This window comes from Rosa chinensis, chromosome 4, assembly GCF_002994745.2.
Source record: "Rosa chinensis cultivar Old Blush chromosome 4, RchiOBHm-V2, whole genome shotgun sequence".
In the NCBI taxonomy this organism is placed as follows: domain Eukaryota; kingdom Viridiplantae; phylum Streptophyta; class Magnoliopsida; order Rosales; family Rosaceae; genus Rosa; species Rosa chinensis.
This window is the reverse complement of record NC_037091.1, coordinates 32573076-32593399: the sequence shown is the minus strand read 5'-3', so window position 1 is coordinate 32593399 and position 20324 is coordinate 32573076. Positions and strand designations below refer to the sequence as shown.

The 20324-nt window shown below is 36.6% G+C and overlaps 3 protein-coding genes across 6 annotated transcripts; all 3 read right to left on the bottom strand.

Annotated features, from left to right (window-relative positions):
* Positions 1-5132: 5132 nt before the first annotated feature.
* On the bottom strand, positions 5133-10131 carry LOC112198212 (protein CMSS1). The gene is made up of 6 exons (XM_024339294.2): positions 9805-10131; positions 9470-9665; positions 9228-9300; positions 7160-7209; positions 5850-5963; positions 5133-5463 (listed from the first exon to the last, which is right to left on the bottom strand). Exons 1-6 carry the CDS (start codon positions 10088-10090, stop codon positions 5331-5333), a joined length of 852 nt encoding a protein of 283 aa, XP_024195062.1. The 5' UTR covers positions 10091-10131; the 3' UTR covers positions 5133-5330.
* A 2303-nt stretch (positions 10132-12434) lies between these two features.
* Positions 12435-15373, bottom strand: LOC121052944. 4 transcript variants are annotated; one of them, XM_040519113.1, is made up of 4 exons: positions 14846-15373; positions 14567-14677; positions 14419-14479; positions 12435-12826 (listed from the first exon to the last, which is right to left on the bottom strand). In XM_040519113.1, the coding sequence occupies exons 1-3, from the start codon at positions 15145-15147 to the stop codon at positions 14428-14430; spliced, it is 465 nt and encodes a 154-aa protein (XP_040375047.1). In that variant the 5' UTR covers positions 15148-15373; the 3' UTR covers positions 12435-12826; positions 14419-14427. The 4 variants fall into 4 exon arrangements, with proteins under 4 accessions (XP_040375047.1, XP_040375044.1, XP_040375046.1 ...); XM_040519112.1 differs by lacking the exon at positions 12435-12826 and adding an exon at positions 14272-14335; XM_040519111.1 differs by lacking the exon at positions 12435-12826 and adding an exon at positions 14273-14332.
* A 192-nt stretch (positions 15374-15565) lies between these two features.
* LOC112198387 (probable 2-oxoglutarate-dependent dioxygenase AOP1) lies at positions 15566-18474 on the bottom strand. Its single transcript, XM_024339501.2, has 4 exons — positions 18289-18474; positions 16471-17247; positions 16037-16355; positions 15566-15936 (listed from the first exon to the last, which is right to left on the bottom strand). Exons 2-4 carry the CDS (start codon positions 16848-16850, stop codon positions 15679-15681), a joined length of 957 nt encoding a protein of 318 aa, XP_024195269.1. The 5' UTR covers positions 16851-17247; positions 18289-18474; the 3' UTR covers positions 15566-15678.
* Positions 18475-20324: the final 1850 nt, after the last annotated feature.

Sequence of the window (20324 nt, the reverse complement as noted above, 5' to 3'; positions counted from 1 at the left end):
ATCCCTAACTCAACTAGGAAAGAGCTCGGAAAAATTATGTTCGGCAATGAAGAAATGACAGAGTCCCAGTTGGACTAGGAGACTTGGTGAGACTAGGAGATGCTGTGTCTTGAAGATGACTCAAGATAGTTCAAGAATGTTCTAGATTAATGAAGAATTTCGGCAATTATGATGATGGACTTTCGAATTGGCCCAAGATTGAAGCATGTGACTTGGACATGAATTTCTAGAATCGTCTATGACGTCTTGAGGAGTCCTTGGCCCATTAACATTGCTTTTTGCAATGATGTATAAAGGAAAATACTAGAAGATTTCGGCAAACATCTTTTTGGGATAATTTTGGATTTCTATGAAATTTTGGAGAAGAAAATAAAGGAATAAATATTGATTTTGGATTCTTGATTCCATTCTACATGTAAGGAGGCCGAAATATAGTCTAAATACATGAGAGAATTCGGCAAAGACTAAGGTGACTTGCTCTCCACTTCTCAAGGAATTTTCTCATTGGTTGAATGATGTCACAAGAGGAGAATTACTAGGAAACCCTAGCCCTTACCGTTCACTATATAAAGGAGGTTTGTGAAGACATTCTACACACCACAAAATTTAGAATCAAAAGCTACAAACACTCCCCCTTCTCTTCCAAGTTTCGGCAACTTCAAAGAATTCCAAGTTCAAGGTCGCGAAGCATCCTCCTCTCCATTTAAGCATCCTTGCCATGATCCTCATCCATTCCACCACATTTTGAAGCTTCTTGCATCCTTAAAGATAAAAAAGTGTAACCATGAACACCTTTTTATGTTTTCGGTTTTGCTACGTAAACTATTTTGGGTTTTATATAAAATTGCGATTTGGTTTTCTCTCTTGGATTTATGTTTTACGATTTCTTCTGATGATGAAGTGTTGATTTTAGATATGTAGTCTTCGAATACTATGAAGCATGTTTTAGATTTTAGGTTTTTAAATTGAAAATTGTGATTTCTTATATGTTGAGCATGATTGTTAATTTCGAGCTTCAATCCCATCTTTTATGTGTTAATTGATCTTTGGATGCATACTTAGGTTGATGAACATGTAATTGAATCCATATTAAGGTGCTAGCATACTAGGCTTTAATAATCTAAGTGGAAAACTTATAATTACTTAGGTAAATTAACAGTGAGTCAGCATTCTAGGCTTGATTAGCGTTCTAACTTGTGTTCTTGGCTTGAATTGATCAAACTTCCATTGTGTATACTGCATTAAAAGTGTTTTTGTTAGTGATTAGCTACCACTAGTAATTGCATGGTTAATAGGGTTAATTATAGTGCGTTCATCTAGTTAATTTAATTAAGGGAAGTAAAAAGAACTTTGTATGCGTTCATCTTTGTTCTTGATTGATTCTATGCTATGACATATTTTGATTGGTGATTTGATGTTTGAAATCTTGCCAACGTGTTAGTAGTAGTTGATTCTATCTAATTTCGTTCCATCCATATAATTCTACTTGATTTTGTGTTTTGATGTGTCACATGTATATATTTACTTAGTTGTTACATTAGAAAACAAATCTTAAATCCCCTTACTTGTATTTTTCGTGAATAATGTATATATATATTCTTTGATTTGTTTTTCTAACGTTTTAATTTTTCAGGAATTAATAAGTTCCCAAATCCCCAGTTGAGAACGATACCCTATTTACTCTTACTACATTGATAGGGTTTTAAATTGAGCACTAACTTTGTGTAGGTCAAACATTATTGTCGGAAGAATTAGGAGTCACCAACTCGTTTGGTTATCAAAGTTAATCGCCTATGACATTATAGAGTATTTCATACATGGTTCAAGTATAAAAGTACTCTTTTGTTGCAAGTCAAGGTTATTTTTCTCTTATTGTTCATATAACATTGGTATAACATTATCGTTGGAAGAAAAAAAAAAATATAAAAAACATGGTACAAATTCTGGAAAATAAACCATGCAGCGCCCATTACAGCAAAAATTGTTGGCTTTGTGCACCATTTGTCTGCAACCACAGATCATGTAGGATTTGACATGAGTGCCAAGGGAAAAATGCTGTCATTATATAGATCACAACCTCTTCAGTCATTTGTGCGTCTTCCAAGCTAGAGTCCCGTAAGGGTATAAAATTGGGCAACCGCGATGACCACAATTATGATTGTGAAATGCGGGAACTTTGGCTACTTCAACCTAACTATCTAGATCCTCACTTATCTTGCAAGGCCACAACGTTCCAGTCCACATCTCTAAAACTATACATCCAAAGGCCCAAATGTCTGATTGCTTCTCCTGTATGTTACTAAAAAAAGTTTTAGAATGCCAATATATTGCGGTGCCTTGGCAAGAATACTTGTTTTAAGTGCTTTTTATCAGCTTCCACAAAATTGACATGTGAAATCATGTCATTCACAAGAAGAAAGTCTTCGGATTTTATGTCGCAGTGCACATAACCATTGTTATGAATGCACTGGAGACCTCTAAGAACTTATTAGTGAACTCTATTATCTCACATACAGACAAGCCGAATGAGGATTTCTTAATCCTATCTCCTATAGTCCCTCCTGCCACAAATTCTAATAACAATTGAAAGAGAACGAATTTTGATGAAACTTATATGTCCATTGATCACCATAACAATTGATAACAAGAGGCAATCCAAAATTGATAAAGAATTTTCGCCTCAGTGAATAAAGCATCAACCTTGTTTGGTTCAGAAACCTTAGTGACTTTAACAGCCATAATAGCATGAGACCCTTTATCTAGCTTAACTAGATAGGCCTAATAAGCACTCCCGAAACCCATACACACATGAAAAAACGTTGAAGGTCATTCAGTTCAGCAGGTTTTGGTACTAGAGGTTTGGCTAGCAGATAGGATTACAATCCTCTACTTAAGATCCACATGCCAATCTTGAGATATCGATGACTTCATTGCTGCAAGACCCAAGGATGTAGTGTCATCATCGATGGACGTCATCTGGTGCAGTTTCACAGTGGAATTAGATGGGAAAAATCTGCCTTTCAATCTAGGGTTTTGACGCATCCTAGTAGTAACAGCGCTTAGGGTTTTTAAAATTTCCATACAAAAAGCTACGAACATCTTGATCAGCCTCGAGACAAATATCCGCTTAATAGAATGAGTCCGTTTCTATATGATGCTGTTGATTTTATCAGTTTCCAAGCTATTAAGCTTCTTAAGGAAAGAAAGCGCCAGCTGTCAGATCATTTCTTCCACGTCAAGTAATGCCTAAGGTTGAACTAATGAATACTTGAAAATTAAACATATCATACAAATGTTAAAGACATTGAAAAAGAAAATGAGTTAATAATTAATGGAACCCTCAAATTTGACGTCGTGACATCGTTATTTAATGGAACCTGATTCCGTTCCCCTAAAAAAAAAAACGAGTTAATAATTAAGATTGCAAAGACCAAATTTAAAAAGCCAACTTTACTACCTCTATGTTAATTCTTATTTTCTTGGTTTCTAATTAGACTTTAAAAGGTGTATTTAATTTATATTTATCTAGGTGTACAAGGGATATGTAAGTATGGAACTAGGAAATTACATATTTAGTGATTTTTTTCTTTAATAATTAGGAGTCGCCAACTCGTTTGGTTATCAAAGTTATTCGGCTATGACATTATAGAGTATTTTATACATGGTTCAAATATAAAACTCTTCTGCTGCAAGTCATGATTATTTTTCTCTTATTGTTCATATAAGATTGGTATAATATTATTGTCGGAAGAAAAACTAAAACTATAAAAAAAATATGATGCAAATTCTAGAAAATAAACCATGCAACGCCCATTACAGCAAAAATTGTTGGCGTTGTGCACCATGTGTCTGCAACCACAGATCTTGCAGGGTTTGACATGAGTGCCAAGCCCTCTTGCGAGCTAGAGTCCCTTAACGATATAAAACTATGAAAGTGATAACACAATGCAGTGATTGTACGTAAAATGTGGGAACTTTGGCTACTTGTTCAACCCAACTGTCTAGATCCTCACTTATCTTGAAATGCCAAAATGTTCCCATCAACATCTCTAGAACTATACATCCTAAGGCCCAAATGTTTGATTGCTTCTCCTATATGCTACTAAAAACAATTTCAAGAGGGCAATACATTGCAGTGCCTTGGCAAGAATACTTGTTTTGAGCACTATTTATCAATCCGAAGTCTGTTATATTAGCCATGAAATTGATATGAGAAGTCATGTCATTAAGAAGAATGCTATCATATTTTATGTCACAAGCACATAACCCTTGTCATGAATACACTGGACACCTCTAAGAACAGATTAGTGAACTCCATCATCTCACATATGGATAAGCCGGATGCTGATTTCTGAATCATATCTCCTATAGTCCCTCCAGCCGCAAATTCTAATAGCAAACTAGAAGAGAACAAATTTTGATGAAAACTTTTATGTCCATTGATCTCCATAACAGTTGATAACAAAAGGAAGTCCTACATTGATAAAGAATTTAAGCCTCGGTGAACAAAGCATCAGCCTTGTTCGGTTCAGAAATCTTAGTGACTTTAACAGTCATAATAGCATGAGACTCTTTCTCTAGTTTAACTAGATAGGCCTAATAAACACTCTGAAACCCATACACACCTGAAAAAGCGTCGAATGTCATTCAGGTAAATAGGTTTTGGTGCCAGAGGTTTGGCTAGCATTGCAATCCTTTACGTGAAGATCCACTTGCCAATCTTGAGATATCAATGACTTTGTTGCCATCAAGAGCCAACGAAGTGGCAAAGGGTATAGTGTCTTCATCGATGGACATCATCTGGTGCAATTTCACGATGGAATTAGACTGGAAAAAGTCATCTTTCAATCTAGGGTTTTCCGAGTAGTAACGGCACCTAGGGTTTTTAAAATTTTCATATGAAAAGCCACCGTTAACACAACCTACATCCATTTAAATTGGTTTGGCACATCTATTTGACTCATTTGTTGGAGTTCAAGCTTAACAAAATGACAATTGCCAAGTCAACCTCAAATTCCATACAAGCCTTTTGACTCTCCATTGACCAGACATGCTCTTAACCAGCTACAAATAAAAATTCGTCCATATTCCTTATAGCAGAAAATTGAAGAAATTCTTGCAAGATTTTACCGTTTAAAATAAATAAAGTCACTGAAAGAGAAACAAATTTAACATTTGATCTTCGGCAACATAACAAAAAAATACAAGCTTGAAAGAAAGGACGCTTCATTTTATGCAGAGTAACCCCAATACAGAAGTGAGACATATTCTAAGATCACTGGGGAAAAAATTAGTACAGTGGCTTCAAGTTTGTACCAAACTGTATATAACTATTCATTGGGTCTCTTCTTTTTTCCCTTGAACTCGTTATCAGATATTAATGGACCATAGAGAGAGAGACGCAAGGAACCTTGGAGTAATCGCTGGTGAAAATAGGTCTTGTACAAGTCCCAAAATTCATCTCTGCCACAAAGATAACACAATTTGTTATTTGAGAATAAAGCAGAAAGGCAAGAAAGAGCAAAAGGACATATTAAAATCTCTTATATGATTTTTGCACTATCACAGCCCACACTAGTTAGTGAACTTAGAGAAAAAGAAGATATGATAAGTAAAAATTCTTGTAAACTCGCCTGTAGTTCAATTTTCATCATGAAACAGAACATAACATCTCTGTCAAAGAATGTATAAACCACAAGGAAGGTTGACACTTAGTTCTATAAATTAGCAAGTAAAGGAAGAGTTTAGATTTGTGAATTAACTTGGGAGGCAAAAGATGATAAAAATAGTAGCAACAAAACCAGGACAAAGCAAATAGGAAACCAGCGAGAGATCACTGATAATCTAACCTGACTTGTGGAAGCGTCAACAGGGAATAGCCCTTTACATCTGGGTGCACATCAAGCACAATCACTGATAACCGTGAAAGTCCCAATGCCTCAATATCAATTAGCTTCTTTATCCTGGAATAAACAATTCAACAAGCCATTCAATTCAAACAGAATAACTTACAAGAAAAAGAAAGATACAGGATATGTTGCAGTACTGCAATTCCATGACCATTATGAACTCCAAACAAAGTAAAAGTGCAACAAGCCATCAGCAGTAAGCTTACCTCCCTCCCTTAACTTTACCTTGCAAATTAATTTTCCAAGTTAAAGAGGTGTTCTAATGTTGGTATAAAGAAGCATACTAATCTTAGACCTCTTTTGCTAATGTTTTCTAATGCAAAATGCGAGCATAACCTTTTTTGTTTTATCTTATTTTCTTTGGACCAGCAAAACCTGGACTTGTTTTTCCCTACACTTCCTTTACCCTTATTTGGAAGATTACAGGGTGGTTGACTGATTACAAATTGTTTCTGAGTACTATGGATATTGGTCAGAGAACAACACCTACAACAGACTATAGTTAGGTTTATTTCTAGTCCAATTGAGGTGTTCTTGAATAGGGTATCACTGTTTTTCGGTATGTGATAAAAAAATTTTTTAATAATACATATTTATATATTTTATGAATAAAGATTTTAATGGTACAATAAAGAGGACAAGTGGTTCACAACAAGAAGACACAAGCAAACCAAACCAGAAAGTACATCAGAAAACTTGAACAAACTTCAAAACAAGGCCCTAAAGACTGTATGAATAGACCGGTCATGCAAGATGTGAGAACTGCCTGTCTCTCAGAAACATATACTATTAACCAAAGGAAGGAATAAAGGCCCAATGAAAGTGGAGAAGATGTCCACCTAAGACACAAGCAGCAGGGAACTCAAAAACATAAATTAGCAGAGGCAAGATCCACACCAAAACACCCAAAAGAAGAAGAAAAGAACCCTATGAGAAACTGTTTATAAGTACAAGTGAAAAAAGCAAACCATATCAGGAGAGAAGAAGAGTCCAACTGAAAGCCCTATGACAGTATAACATGTAAAAGTTGTCTATACTAATTAATCTAATAGCCCAAACTACACACATATGACAACACCAAAGTATCAAAACACTCCACATGTAACTTCAAAGTGACCAGCAGAATTTAACATTTTCACCATGCTTGCTAAAATGATACTCGAGCTAAGAAAAGCAATCAAACAACAGCTGAACATATTGGGTTACAGTTACCTACAAAAAGGTTAATAAATGAAGAAAATTGTAATTACCTGCTTGGTGTACCACTAGCGATGTTAACACGGTCCTTTAACAAGGAGACCTGGAAAAGGCATAAGTGGATGAGATAAAAGGCAACAATATTTTGACTGCATCGAGATTGGTAAAGAGGGAGATGAAATAGGACTGGTTACAGGACTAAAATAACATTAGCATAAAGTATCACTTCAAAAATTAGGTATTTATTGAGAAACCTAAGCCATTGCAAATGCATAAAAAATAATAATAATAATAAATAAATAAATAAATAATTTAAATCATTCATTTCTACAGGGCCATGTATGTTAGTTTTATACTTTCACTATTTATTTAGTTATTAGTTGCAGCCATAGAGATGCACCATGAACCTAGGAATGGGCTACATTCACTATTAAGTGGATAGCATCAATTTCAAATCAACCCTACCTAAACATTAATAGAAGCATTAATAACTGATATAAAATGGCAAAGGATCTATTATACATAGAACTCATCCTACAAGAAAAAGGATAAAAAGGCAATATGAAGATCAGAGTGCTCACTCCAACACAAAAAACCTAAAACCTAATGGACAATAAGATAAACAGAAAGAGTGGGGATTTGGGTTCAAAATTTACGTGCAAATAGAACACTCAATAGACTAGGAGCCAGTGTTAAACAATTTAAATTGAAGCAGCAGACCCAACAGTCAATGTCAAACACAAAGTTCTGCCCATCTTTTTAGAGAACTGAAGAGCATGATGACATGAATAGAAATTGAAGAGATGAAAATCTCAGACAAAAACCTAATAGAAATGGGATGAGACATAAAGAATCTGAAAGTCAGAACTAATTTTGATGCAGAAGAAAAACACTATAGTAAAGAAGATTAACAAACAAAAAATGGGTAATTGGATCAGACTGATGAGCAAAAGTAATGCTCAAGAGAGCAGGAGCCTCTGTTAACCAGTTTAAATCTCACCATCATTTTCTGAAACCACAATGCAGTGGCCACCACTGCGGGTAAATACCTTCATGAAAAGTAGATGAAACCCTAAAGAGTTTCACCAAGTAATTGGGATCAAACTGAAGAGCAAATAAAACTATTCATACTCCCTTTTGTCTCTTAATGATGAAGAGAAAAGGGAGTGTGACAGCAGGAAAAAGAAGGGGATTGAAATTCACCCTCCCCAATTTAAGGTCCACAATATGTCTTTCCTTTTTTAGTATTTTAAATTTTGTCTTTTTGTAAGAATTTCAACTAAAAGAAAGATGGAGTGTGGATTGCAAATTAGGGAATGTCAATTTCATTCTCCAAAAAGAAATATAATCGACAAGCCTATATATTGTCTATCAAAAAGAAATGCAGAGCTTTTACAAATGTATACAGAACACTTTTGAATCCATATAATCTATAGATAAGATAGCCACGACAAGATTGATAAAAGCTGACTTTGATAATTTTTTTTCAACATTGTTTAGACTTTAGACACATTGAAGATAATTTACAAAGCCATTGTGCCAAGGATATTATTTTGGTTTAGCAAGATTACTAGTGATTAAACGAATTAAGAGGACCGGCATAACGAGAACTACTTGGAACAGTTTACGTCATCTATGTGAGTAATTAAGCAAGTTACTAAATATTAAATATCACAGCTGTTGCCAAGACGCTCGACTTTCTATTGGAGTGAAAAACTGATATAATTGAGCTGTATGTAGCAGTTCCCCTGGTGACTGAGTCGGCCAAGTTAATCCTCCAACATAGTTGTAATTATTCTACAACATTTGGGGGAAAATTTTCACCACCAAACTAAGCTTTACTTGTCTATCCTACCTAGTTGCTCACTTCAAGTAGGAACATAATTCATACATACATTAGCATATATATATGTTATGTATGTATATGTTTACACACACAACTACAGCTAATGATTCAAAGAACTGGAACTTCTGACAACACAAGCCTTTCTCATACATTACTCATGCATCTCCAAACATCTTATTTCATACAGACTGCTAACCCATTAATAAAGATACACAAGTAGTAAATAGTAATGCATGCTTGATCAATTAGGCATTGTAAAAATTCAGAGAATCTACCTGTTCGTCAACCTTCATATGCTTTGAGAACAGCTTCACTGGATGGCATTCTTTAGTCAGCGACCGAAAGCCCCTAGAGGTACAGAATGTAGACATCAGCGTTAGTTGTGTGCTAAAAGGGGTAAAATTCAATATGCTACCGAGACATTTTCGTCTAATAAAATATTATGGGTTCGCAACATCATATTTGCAGCTAATTGCAATTCTGTTACGGTCCAAAATTGAAAGAAACATAACTCCACCTTAGAAGTTCTATTGATCTCAAGGCAGATGTACTAATAATAAGAACTGCTGGACTTCCTGGATCAACTTTTCCTTCCAAGAGACGCTTATCACATAGTTCGGCTTTCCACGATGGACCAAAAGCTGCCTTCACATGTTTCCCCAAGTTTTCGACATCTTGATCCGTGCTTCCAGACAGGTCCACAATACACTTATCTGCGAAATCTGTATATTAGAACACAATACAGTTCTTTCCATAACATTCCACAGATACAAAATTCATGCTGAATATGAAATCAAAGTCAATACTATAAGTAATTTGGCCAAACAGAGCAGAAAAGAATGGACATGGTACCAGTGAGGGAGTCCAATTCGAGAGAAGAAAGCTGGAGACGATTGGCCGATTGAAACTTGTCGAGGAACGAGTTGAGTTGTGCCGACGGCGATGCCGGTTGTAGCTTGTTATTGCCGTCTTCGCTGTTTTGAGTTCCGATTTGGTTTTCATTTTGGGTATTCTTGTTGGGCCGCTGCTGCTTCTTGTTCTTGTTCTTGTTGTTGATGCCGGAGTGGGAGTCGGCTTTGAGTTTAGTTGTTTTGGGGCCAAGCGGCTTACCCTTGAACCTTTCTTTCCCGCTCCCCATTGTTTTCTCCTGCTCTCCCTAAAGCCCTTGTTCCGCATACTTAACTAAACCCCACACTTCTTTCTTCTTTTTTTTCTTTTCTTTTTTTCCAAAATTATACTCCCCTCTGATTTTGGGTCCTAACTTTTAAATCCACTAAGGTTCGTTTTTACATATATTGTATCAGTAAATTATTTGCATTGATAAACAATCAGGGTAAAGTGTTGAACTAGTCTATAACTATAGGGAGCTGCTACTTTACTGCTATAAGGAGTTACAGTGGGTTTGTATCATTGATGGGTAGAGTAATGGAGTTAAACAGGGGTACAATTGAAAAAATATAGAATACTGTTAGATATTATTGGGTTCAAATAGCAGCACATTTTCAAAATTTTATAAATAAATTTCAAATTTTGCACCTAGCTAGGGCATTTTATATTGTTTATTAGGGTTGGGCATGAGACAAGCCCAGATGTCAATTTTGTTGAACTTGAGATCGAACCAAAACTTTTCGAGTCAGGCTCGAATCGTCTTTTTCGAGTTGGTTTCTCGAGTTTTCAGTCTCATTTCATTGATTTCATCGTCTCAAAATAGATCCTCATCGAAACTCACCAATCAATCTGATTCGATCTGAAGCAAAAATCATCTTCTTTCATGAAATTCTCTTTCTTGATCGAAAGTTAAGAGTAACAAGTGAATGACAATTTGGGTGTATAATAAAATGGTTGGGGCACATAACATTGTTTGCACGGTCCTGGCTGGGCCCAATATGCATATGCCAAAGTCGGCCAGGGCCAGAGCCTCTCCAAACTTTACCACACTTACAATTCCTCGGTCCAGTTCCGGCGAATTGGTTTACTGAGAATGGGAACATGGATTGGTGCGAACTGCACTTAACAACCTTCATTTGCTCACTTAACATGTAGGAACCAGTTCCACCCAAAAATGTAGTGAGCAAACCTAATCGACAAGAGTTACTGAGTTAGTGCATAGTTGACTTGCCCCGTAACAGCCAACGACCAGCAGCGAAGGATGATATCTAGATAGGATGGAAAACACATATAGAACTTGTTCCCACTACAGCACAACTCATTTGCCTTCACTTCCTCATTTCATTAAGCGTCCAAACTATGACCGAGTCTTCACTAACCAATGCAAGAAACTCACCAGAAGGATTCCAGCACACAGATTTAATAGGCTTAGTATGTCCATAGCTACTTAGACGAGCATCAAATCAGCACTATCGATCAGTAAATACAACAGACACATAGGTGATAGCACATAGTTACTACAATACTTAACCTATAAGAATCAAAGTTTTCAAGTGAAGCAAGCATCTCAAACATGAATATACTTACTATAATGAGGCCACAGTAATTATCTAAGGAGTCCAGCATGATTGCATGTGTTTTATATAGAAACAATGTCATTGCTACACAAGGTATACCAAGTAAAGATTGTAATGTCAAATAAACCTTTAGTATATGCTGACAAGCTTGTGTTTCCCACGTCCAATGGTACAATATTCTGATTATTCTCTGAAGTGCGGTAAGAAATCTTCCTAGACGGGGTTGAAATCTTCCAAAATACGGTCGAAAACTTATATGTTCCTGAGGTCAGTAAAATTTCAGGATGTTCTTCATGTGGCGACCGACTCCTTTGGAGCTTTGATGATGGCAAGTACCCTATACTGGACTTGAAAATGCTCCTAAAGATTATTCAATATTGTTCTTTTTCTCCCGACATCATCATGTACTGGATGCTTCACCAATTGCATTATCTAATTACTCAATGTCTGCAAGTCAATATCATGGATGATCAGTTATCACTGGATTCGTTACTGATTGTTAACCTTATGTTTAATTTTTGGACCATCAAAGTTTATGTTTTGGGCGATAAACTGTTACGTAATAAGGCCATAGAAAGCTTCAACCCACACATATAGTTCCAGTTTGACTATAAATTCAAATTTGCTGGCTTTAGTAGTACTAATGCTGTATCAAAGTCATTAACCTCAGTTGTAAAGTAGATAGTGTTGTAAACAACTACAGATGCGAATGACCTGAGAAGCCAGTCAACTATTTATTAGGCCAGCAAATGTGAAAACTTGCTTTGCGGACTCTATATATGTGACTTGCTTCAGCTGAATAGATGAACTTATCGTAAGCATATATATAGTCAAAAGTCTTTAAAAAGTTGGGGATAGTAGCTCCTTTGGCGCCTTGACTATTGTATCTTCTACCGGAAGTGCAATCACTAGTAACGAATACAGTTCTCTCTGTCCACTAATCATCACTCTATGCTTCATCGAATGCATTCTGCCATTACTCAATGCCTGCCAGTCAATTACTGCAAATGACAATAATCACAATATGAATTTTATTTTTAATTTCTATCTACTTTGGTTATTTTAGTACTATAAGTTACTCATAAGAATAACTCCGACAATAAAGACAATGGGGGCAGGAGAGAGTGACAGCTTCACCCATTGTCCATCTGTGGTTTCAAATTCCAGCCCTGAAACTTGATCATCACAAAGTGTTGTGGACAATCTTTTGTGAGTGTGAGCAGGGAGTCCATTCATGTGACCATCCCCTAATGGAGGTGCATTGTATTTATTAATCAGCAACGTCGACTTGCTTGCCATGATCGACCTTGATTTCTCTGATCCAAAACCATAACTATCAAGAATCATCATTTCAATCTTGTTCTTTGGCTCATCCAGCTGCTTGGTCATCGTAGTTAAAGCATTGCGCGCTGTACGTTGGAACATAACATGAGTAATATTAATTCCATTTTAATGTTTTCATCAAACTACAAATAATACCCCTTTATAGATTTTGATCACAAGCATAAGCAGCGCAATTTTACACTAATATTTCAATGAAATGAACTACGTACATACCAAAATTGGTCATGACCATTAGGCCACATCAATTCTGCGAAGCTTCTAACAGATTCAGTTGATTTACGTGCTAATTAAAAATAGCAAACTACATATACCCCCTTGATAGAATTTCAAAACACAAAAAACTCCACAACATTTGGTTTCGAACATTTAAGGACAAAAGTTTACACTTAAGGACAATATGCTCTCCACTTGCCACATGTCATGAGTTAATTTACTTTTTTATCCTTAACTACTTATTTTGACTTATAATAAGGATTAAATCTTACAAATAAGGACAATCTGCTCTCCACTTGCCACATGTCATGAGTTAATTTACTTTTTTACCTTTAACTATTTCTTTTGACTTCTAATCCCTTTATATTACTTTTTTTCTTTTTCTGAGAATAATCCATTTATGTTACTTTTTTTTTTCCCTGAGAATAATCCTTTTATATTACTTTTTTTCCCCCCTTAACTGCTCATTTTGACTTCTAATCCCTTTATATTACTTTTTTTTCTTTTTCTGATAATAATCCATTTATGTTACTTTTTTTTTTCTGAGAATAATCTGTTTATATTATTTTCTTTTCTTTTCTGAGAATAATCCATTTATGTTACTTCTTAAAAGCAATATATATATATATATATATATATATATATATATCTTTCTTTTACACATTGCTACTCTCATCTCATCACCTAATCCTACTATTCCACTCGTCCAATCCTGCTACTGCACTCATACTCATCAAGTTCTGCTACTGCACTTGTACTCGTGTCCAATTCTGCTACTCATGTTCTGCTACTTCACTCGTCCAATCCTGCTACTGCACTCATACTCCGTCTAGTTCTGCTACTGCCATCGTCATCGCCTAATCCTACTACTGCACTCATCCAATCCTGCTACTGCACTCGCTGCACTCATACTCGTCCAGTTCTACTACTGCCCTCATACTCGTGTTCTGCTACTGCACTCGTCATCGCATAATCTTGTTACTGCACTCGCTGCACTCATACTCGTCCAGTTCTACTACTGCCCTCATACTCGTGTTCTGCTACTGCACTCGCTGCACTCATACTCCGTCTAGTTCTGCTACTGCCCTCGTACTCGTGTTCTGCTACTGCACTCATCATTGCCTAATCCTGCTACTGCACTCGTCCAATCCTGCTACTGCACTCGCTGCACTCATACTCGTCCAGTTCTGCTACTGCCCTCGTACTCGTGTTCTGATACTGCACTCGTCATCACCTAATCCTGCTACTGCACCAGTTGCACTCATACTCGTCTAGTTCTGCTACTGCACTCGTCATCGCCTAATCCTGCTACTGCACTGCTAATTCAATCCTGCTACTGCACTCATACTCGTCCAATCCTACTATTCGAAAGAAAGTTATCACCATCATAAACAAAACGATCCACCACAATGAGGATGCTATCCGAAAGGCATGACATCCTTACCATCAAAACTCAGTGGTTTTCTGCAAGCCTAGCCTCGTCCCGTCCATACGACACTTTCTCCCTGCACGAAATGCACAAGTTCCTCATACTTTTGCTATCAAATGAAAACCATAACTACGAAAACTGAATCATAAAATCTGAGACATACAAATGCAGCACCGTCTTCTTCCACAATCCTTTGTACTCGAGCGGACCGTTCAGTGTGTTAAGGCATAAACTCAACCAGAGTGGCTCTTCATTGCAAAATATATACATCACACTGCATATAAACACAGATAAGAATTTGATATTCTATACACAAAACAATAATCAAAATCCACAAACTAAACTAAACTCTAATCTCACGAGCAACATTTCACATTTCATATCCGAAAATTCAAAATTTAACAGAGAGAATCGAGGAACTGGACCTTCATTATACTCTAACCTCTCAGGCTTAGACTGTTGCAGCCTTTCGGCCTCATCCATCTTATCAGATCCTTCTTTCTTCACCTGAATCGGAACAGGTTCAAGTTGTTGTTCAGCGAGGCTATTCGGAACCTCGCTCATCGTTTCGGCCTCATCCACCTCCTTAGATCCCTCCTTCTTGACCTGGATCAAAACAGGTTCATCCACCTCCTCAGATCCAATTCTCTGTACCTGGATCGAAACAGTTTCCTCTTCTTGTTGCGCCAAATCCCCCAGGCTATCAGGAACCACACTCATCCTTTCGACCTCGCATAGCTGCATCGATCCTTCAAGTGTGTCAGCCTGATCGGGCTCCTCGGAGAACTCCTGCTTGATTTTGATCGGAACGGGCTCCTCCTGGGTGTCAGGAACTTCATCAATCGACGACGAGCTAAGAATCTTCGAGACGGGAAGCTTTTCGGGCTCATCGGATGCCTCATCCGGCTACTCTTGCTTGATGACGGTCGAAATATGAGCCCCGGTGTCGTTTTGGGGGTGGAGTGTTGGGTTAATGGCAATGTGCGTTAATTTTGATGAAAATCTAGTATTTTGGTCATTTTACATTGAAAATTGGAGTCAGGCCTGCATCATTTGACTTTTGAGCCTGAGCTTGTGTCCTTATTTGTATAAATCTTTTTGAATGTGGGTTTTCTGTGTTTACATCTTTGGTCATGTGCTACTATGTAATTTTCTAAATTAAAAAAAGGCGCATATGATTTGTAACTAGGGAAAACAAATTGCAAGTGTGAAGAGTTCGAGTGATTAACAACCAGCTAGCTAGTCATGAACGACTGTGCGCATTCACTTTTAGTGCTAACTAATCCCAGCAAATGCGAAAATCTGCATTTCTGTGTCGACAGCCTTTCCTTCCTCTGAGAAGAAGAACTTGCTAAATTTCGTATAGTCAAAGTCCTCAAGAATACGGGGATGTTCTTCATCTACTAGCTCCTTTGTTGCTTTGATGATGGTACCTTCTACTGGATCTACAAATTGTCCCAAAGAATATCGTTCCTTCTCTCCACTCATCATCACTCGATGCTTTGCAGGATGCATTCTGCCATTACTCCAGGCCTGCAAGTGATATCATTAGTGATTCTTGTTCAACCTTTGTCAGTTTATAAATAATCAAATGTTAAGATTTGGGTGTTTGTCACGTTTGAAGGCTTGTTACCATAAGGAGATCTCCAACGACAAAGACCAAGGAGGTAGGAGAGAAAGAAAGCTTGATCCATTGTCCATCCTTTGTTTCGATTTCCAGCCCTGAAACTTGATCATCACAAAGGATTGTGCTAAGGGCTTTGTCTGTGTGAGCATGGAGCCCCTGCATGGATTCCCCCGAAGGAGGTGGGCTGTATTTCATTATCCTTAGCAGTGTCATAGATGCCATGATCGATTTTGACTTCTCTCCCAAACCATAACTATCAAGAATCATCACTTCAATCATATGCTTCAGGTCATCCAACTTCTTCACCATAGAAATTACAGTGTTGCTATTGGAAGAGAACAACATTAACAAAAAAAAGAGAAAAAAAAAAACAAAGAGAGATTAAAAGCCATAAGAAAGAAAAACTTCTACATAGGCTAAACAGTAACGAGATTTACTACCAAAACTTGTCATGGCCATTAGGCCACATGAGTTGTGTGAAGCTTCTGAGGGATTCATAGTTGGAGGGATCTTCAAGGCCAAAGCTCTCAAACAAGGGAAGTTTCGGATTCTGTCCATGGTAACCACCATAAGGCCTTGAACTAAAATAGTTCTTCTTTGTCTCCAGAGGAAGGCTGAAGAGTTGCCTTATCATAGAGAAAGTCTCTGCTCTTAACTGCAGAGGTATCTTATCATAAACTATTTCAAAGAAACCATTGTTTTCACAAGCCTCTCTAACTCTCTTGCACAAACTGTACCACTCTTCGGTTCCTCGGTCTATTTCCAGTGAATTGATTGAGAAATCTATGGTAGGAATCTGGTATTGACAATCAGAACACATTTTCTGCTAATTGTCTACTATTTCTTTGTGTTTCTGTTGAATTGCTTCTTTGTTTGAGTCTTTGAGAGGGTTTTGTTTAATTGCACAGTTCTTGATAGCTAGGGGATAATATTAATTAGACTTGAGGCTGTTCAGAAAATCCAAGAATTACTACAAGTCTACAAGAAATTATATAATACAATGTTAACTATACAACTAGCTATAACACAAACATGTGATTAAGAAACTGTAGAATAGATAACAGGCCCAAAGATCTCATATTCTAGACAAAATGAGGTTTCAACATCACTATTTTTTTTATTTTTTTTATAGAAGGCTAATAGAGGAGCAGCTCCTCCCGTCTTTGCAATTTATTAAAAGAAGAAGCAACTTATGAGGGGGACCAAACCAAACCTCCCTACAAAGCCAAGGAAAAAATTAGCTATCAAAATTGAAATTGAGGAATACCAATGTCACTATTACAATGCAATAAGATAAAATATTGAGTAACATCCCACCACACCATATTCAAAGAAGTCATACCATAATTCGCCAAACCATCGGCTACCTTAACATCACTAGTGACATATGATGATATGATAGACATGAAAACATATATCAATTAGCATCATTTAATGGTAAACCACAAAAGATGGTAGACCTTGATTGATTAATTGATTTTAGGAGAAATTGCACCTCAATCCGGTCTTCAATCTTCACTTGAACAAACTTTGGCTATTTGATAGGGTGTTTTATTCATATTGCATAGTTTTGGAGCTGACAATGATATACTACCAGCAATCAAATTTTCAAAATGGAATCAAAGACCAAATCAGAGGCCATCTAAGTTCTGTTAAATTAGACTCCGAGAGCATTTGGAAATCCAAGAACACTAAAATCTTAGATAATAGGATGTTTACTAGCTAGTAACCATTTATGTATTCATCAGCTGTTTTTTTTTTTTCTTTGCTCAGAATGTATTCATTAGCTTACACAAGCATGTAGCAAAGAATAAATAGATGATATGCTACAGCTACTCTCACAATAACCAATAAGGCTAAGAACATACAAGAAATTATGTAATCAGGATACCATAAGAAAATATTTGAGAATGTGTAGAGGAGCTAGACTCCCAGAACTATTACGTACGTACCAAATACACCCACTCATGCATGATACTTGAAATTAACTGCAATACAAATTGAGGTCTTTAATATTCTTTTGCTCCACATGTTAACTTAAGTTTTGGCGTAGATGAATCATATACCCCTAAGTGTAACATTTATACTCTGATTCACTAATTCACCATGACTTTCAATAATTGGTCTGAAGATACTTGAGCAATTCTTAAGCCTAAAATCTCTTTTTACCTTTTAATATACATTTTACATTTCTTGAACTTCTTCAAAAGGTTTCCTATCTACCAAACAGAGGGAAGAGAAAAGAATAGAAATGGTACCAGTGAGGAAGTCCAGTTCGAGAGAAGAAAGCTGGAGACGATTGGCAGATTGGAACTTGCCGAGGAACAAGTTGAGTTGTGCCGACGTCGATGCCGGTTGTAGCTTGTTGTTGCCGTCTTCGCTGTTTTTGAGTGTCGATTTGGTTTTCATTTTGGGTATTCTTGTTGGGCCGCTGCGGCTGCTTCTTCTACCTCATGCCGGAAAGTTTGCTCGGTCGGGCCCGTTTGAGATTGGTTCGCTTTTTAAAAAATCAACTTTTGTTTAAAATTTTAGATTTTATTGTAATAACTTTAATTGAAAGTTATAAGTCACTAGCAGCAGATTTTAGAAGTAGCCTAGATGTTGCTTTTAGAAGTTTGTTGTAGATCAAAACACGCTCTGAAGTTGTTTTATTTATTGACTGCACTTTTAAAAATATTATTTACTAAACACGAAACCGTTAATTCACAGTTGATTATTTTGATCGGCCAAAATTGGCAATCAATTTAAGACCCTACAGAAGATTGTAGAATAAGTAGGGTATCATTACAAGCCGGGGATTGAGGATACTCCAAACAATTCACGTAGCAAAACAAACTAAAACAAAGAAAGAAAGAGATGAGAAAGGTGGCGAGAAGACTAGGGATGGTTGAGGATTGTAGACACAAAACAAAGTAAAATAAAAGGAGGGTTTTTAAGGTTGAAAACGCAGTAGATAATATAGAAGAAAATCAATGGAATGAGATAATCAAGGGCATGTAAATCCACCACCAATCATATGCAATTCCGATTATTAACTCGCAATTCCTTTACTATGCTTGTGAAAGACAACAATCAAGAACAAACCATGAACGCATGCATAAGTTCTTTATTACTTCCCTTAAGTTATTGAACTTAGTGAACACGCTCAAGTTAAAAACATTCTAAGCATGCAATCTCAAAACACTTAGTGAACGACACATAAGCAAGTCTATTTGATGGATGCATAGATCATTAAGAACAATGGAAGTTTGATTGTTGATTAAGTTCGTCCTAGTACAAAAAGTATGTCTAATCAATAACTTAAGCACATATTGATTTACTATAGTCCTATAGTAGTCGCTACTTGTGAAATAAGATGCAGAAAGATGCTCTCTTAATTCTAGCTACAGATACATGCAAACATTCTAAGCGTGCACTCAAAGAACATAAAACACTTAAGAGTTTTCTATGAAACGAATCAATGAGGCCAGTCACATAGCATAGCAACGAAATTAAGGAGAAAAATAGTCATATATTGCACATAATTGGCGCTTTAGAACAGCCCCTAACTATAAATAAAGTTAGCTACTCATATTTACTAAATCCATAATCAAAAACATAAAGAATTCTTGAATAACAAAGCTAAGAAAAATTGTAAAGATGATGAAGATGGAGAGTACAGCCATTGCAACAACTATTTTGAGCCTTCAAGGAAGCTTAAGGTTCTCCAGAGTGGTGCTCAGAGCAGTGGACAACGACAAGGATGGAAATTCTGCTTGCAAAACCTTCCCTAGTTGCTTAAGGTTTCTTTTGATTAGTACACAATTTAATTGCCTTCAAGCCTTAGTAATCTTCCCAAAATCTTGTAGGACTCTTCTTGATAATTGCAGCATCAATAACCTTCCAAAAACTCACAAGAAATCCATCCAAAGAAGATTCTCGGCCAAACTACCCTGTTTTGATTAGGATTCAATTTTTGTCTCTGAAGCTTAATTCTTGGACAAGGAACGACTTTCTCTTGCTATGTTTCTGGATGGTTCTTGACTTCTATATGTTCTATGACATGATATATTCTAGAATGATCAATAACCTGTTGGAAAAACTCCAAGTAAATCGCCCGAAAAGATCTTCCAAAAAACTTCGTGAAAAGCTGACAGTTTCTGCCATATCAGGAAGCTTACTTTGAGCTCGATTTTCCCCTGCCTCGTTGATGATTCTGACTAGTTCTTTGGCCATAGTTGTAGTTGCAGGATTACTGGCCCTTTCTGCAAAGGTGCAGTTGGAAGAATGCAAGAAATGCTCCCTAAAACTGTTC

Bases quoted from the DNA above. Each gene is read 5' to 3' on its own strand.
- LOC112198212 (XM_024339294.2), bottom strand. From the start codon at position 10,090: ATGGGGAGCGGGAAAGAAAGGTTCAAGGGTAAGCCGCTTGGCCCCAAA. The intron at 7,210-9,227 runs GTAGATTCTCTG...TGCCTTTTCCAG, and splicing joins ATATGAAGGTTGACGAACAG to GTCTCCTTGTTAAAGGACCG. The intron at 5,464-5,849 runs GTTAGATTATCA...TCTTTGTGGCAG, and splicing joins TTGACGCTTCCACAAGTCAG to AGATGAATTTTGGGACTTGT.
- LOC121052944 (XM_040519113.1), bottom strand. From the start codon at position 15,147: ATGCAGCTATGCGAGGTCGAAAGGATGAGTGTGGTTCCTGATAGCCTG. The intron at 14,678-14,845 runs GTTAGAGTATAA...GTTTATATGCAG, and splicing joins CAACAGTCTAAGCCTGAGAG to TGTGATGTATATATTTTGCA. The intron at 14,480-14,566 runs GTATGTCTCAGA...CATTTCGTGCAG, and splicing joins AAGAAGACGGTGCTGCATTT to GGAGAAAGTGTCGTATGGAC.
- LOC112198387 (XM_024339501.2), bottom strand. From the start codon at position 16,850: ATGTGTTCTGATTGTCAATACCAGATTCCTACCATAGATTTCTCAATC. The intron at 16,356-16,470 runs GTAGTAAATCTC...CTCTTCCAATAG, and splicing joins AATGGCCATGACAAGTTTTG to CAACACTGTAATTTCTATGG. The intron at 15,937-16,036 runs GTAACAAGCCTT...TATCACTTGCAG, and splicing joins TCGTTGGAGATCTCCTTATG to GCCTGGAGTAATGGCAGAAT.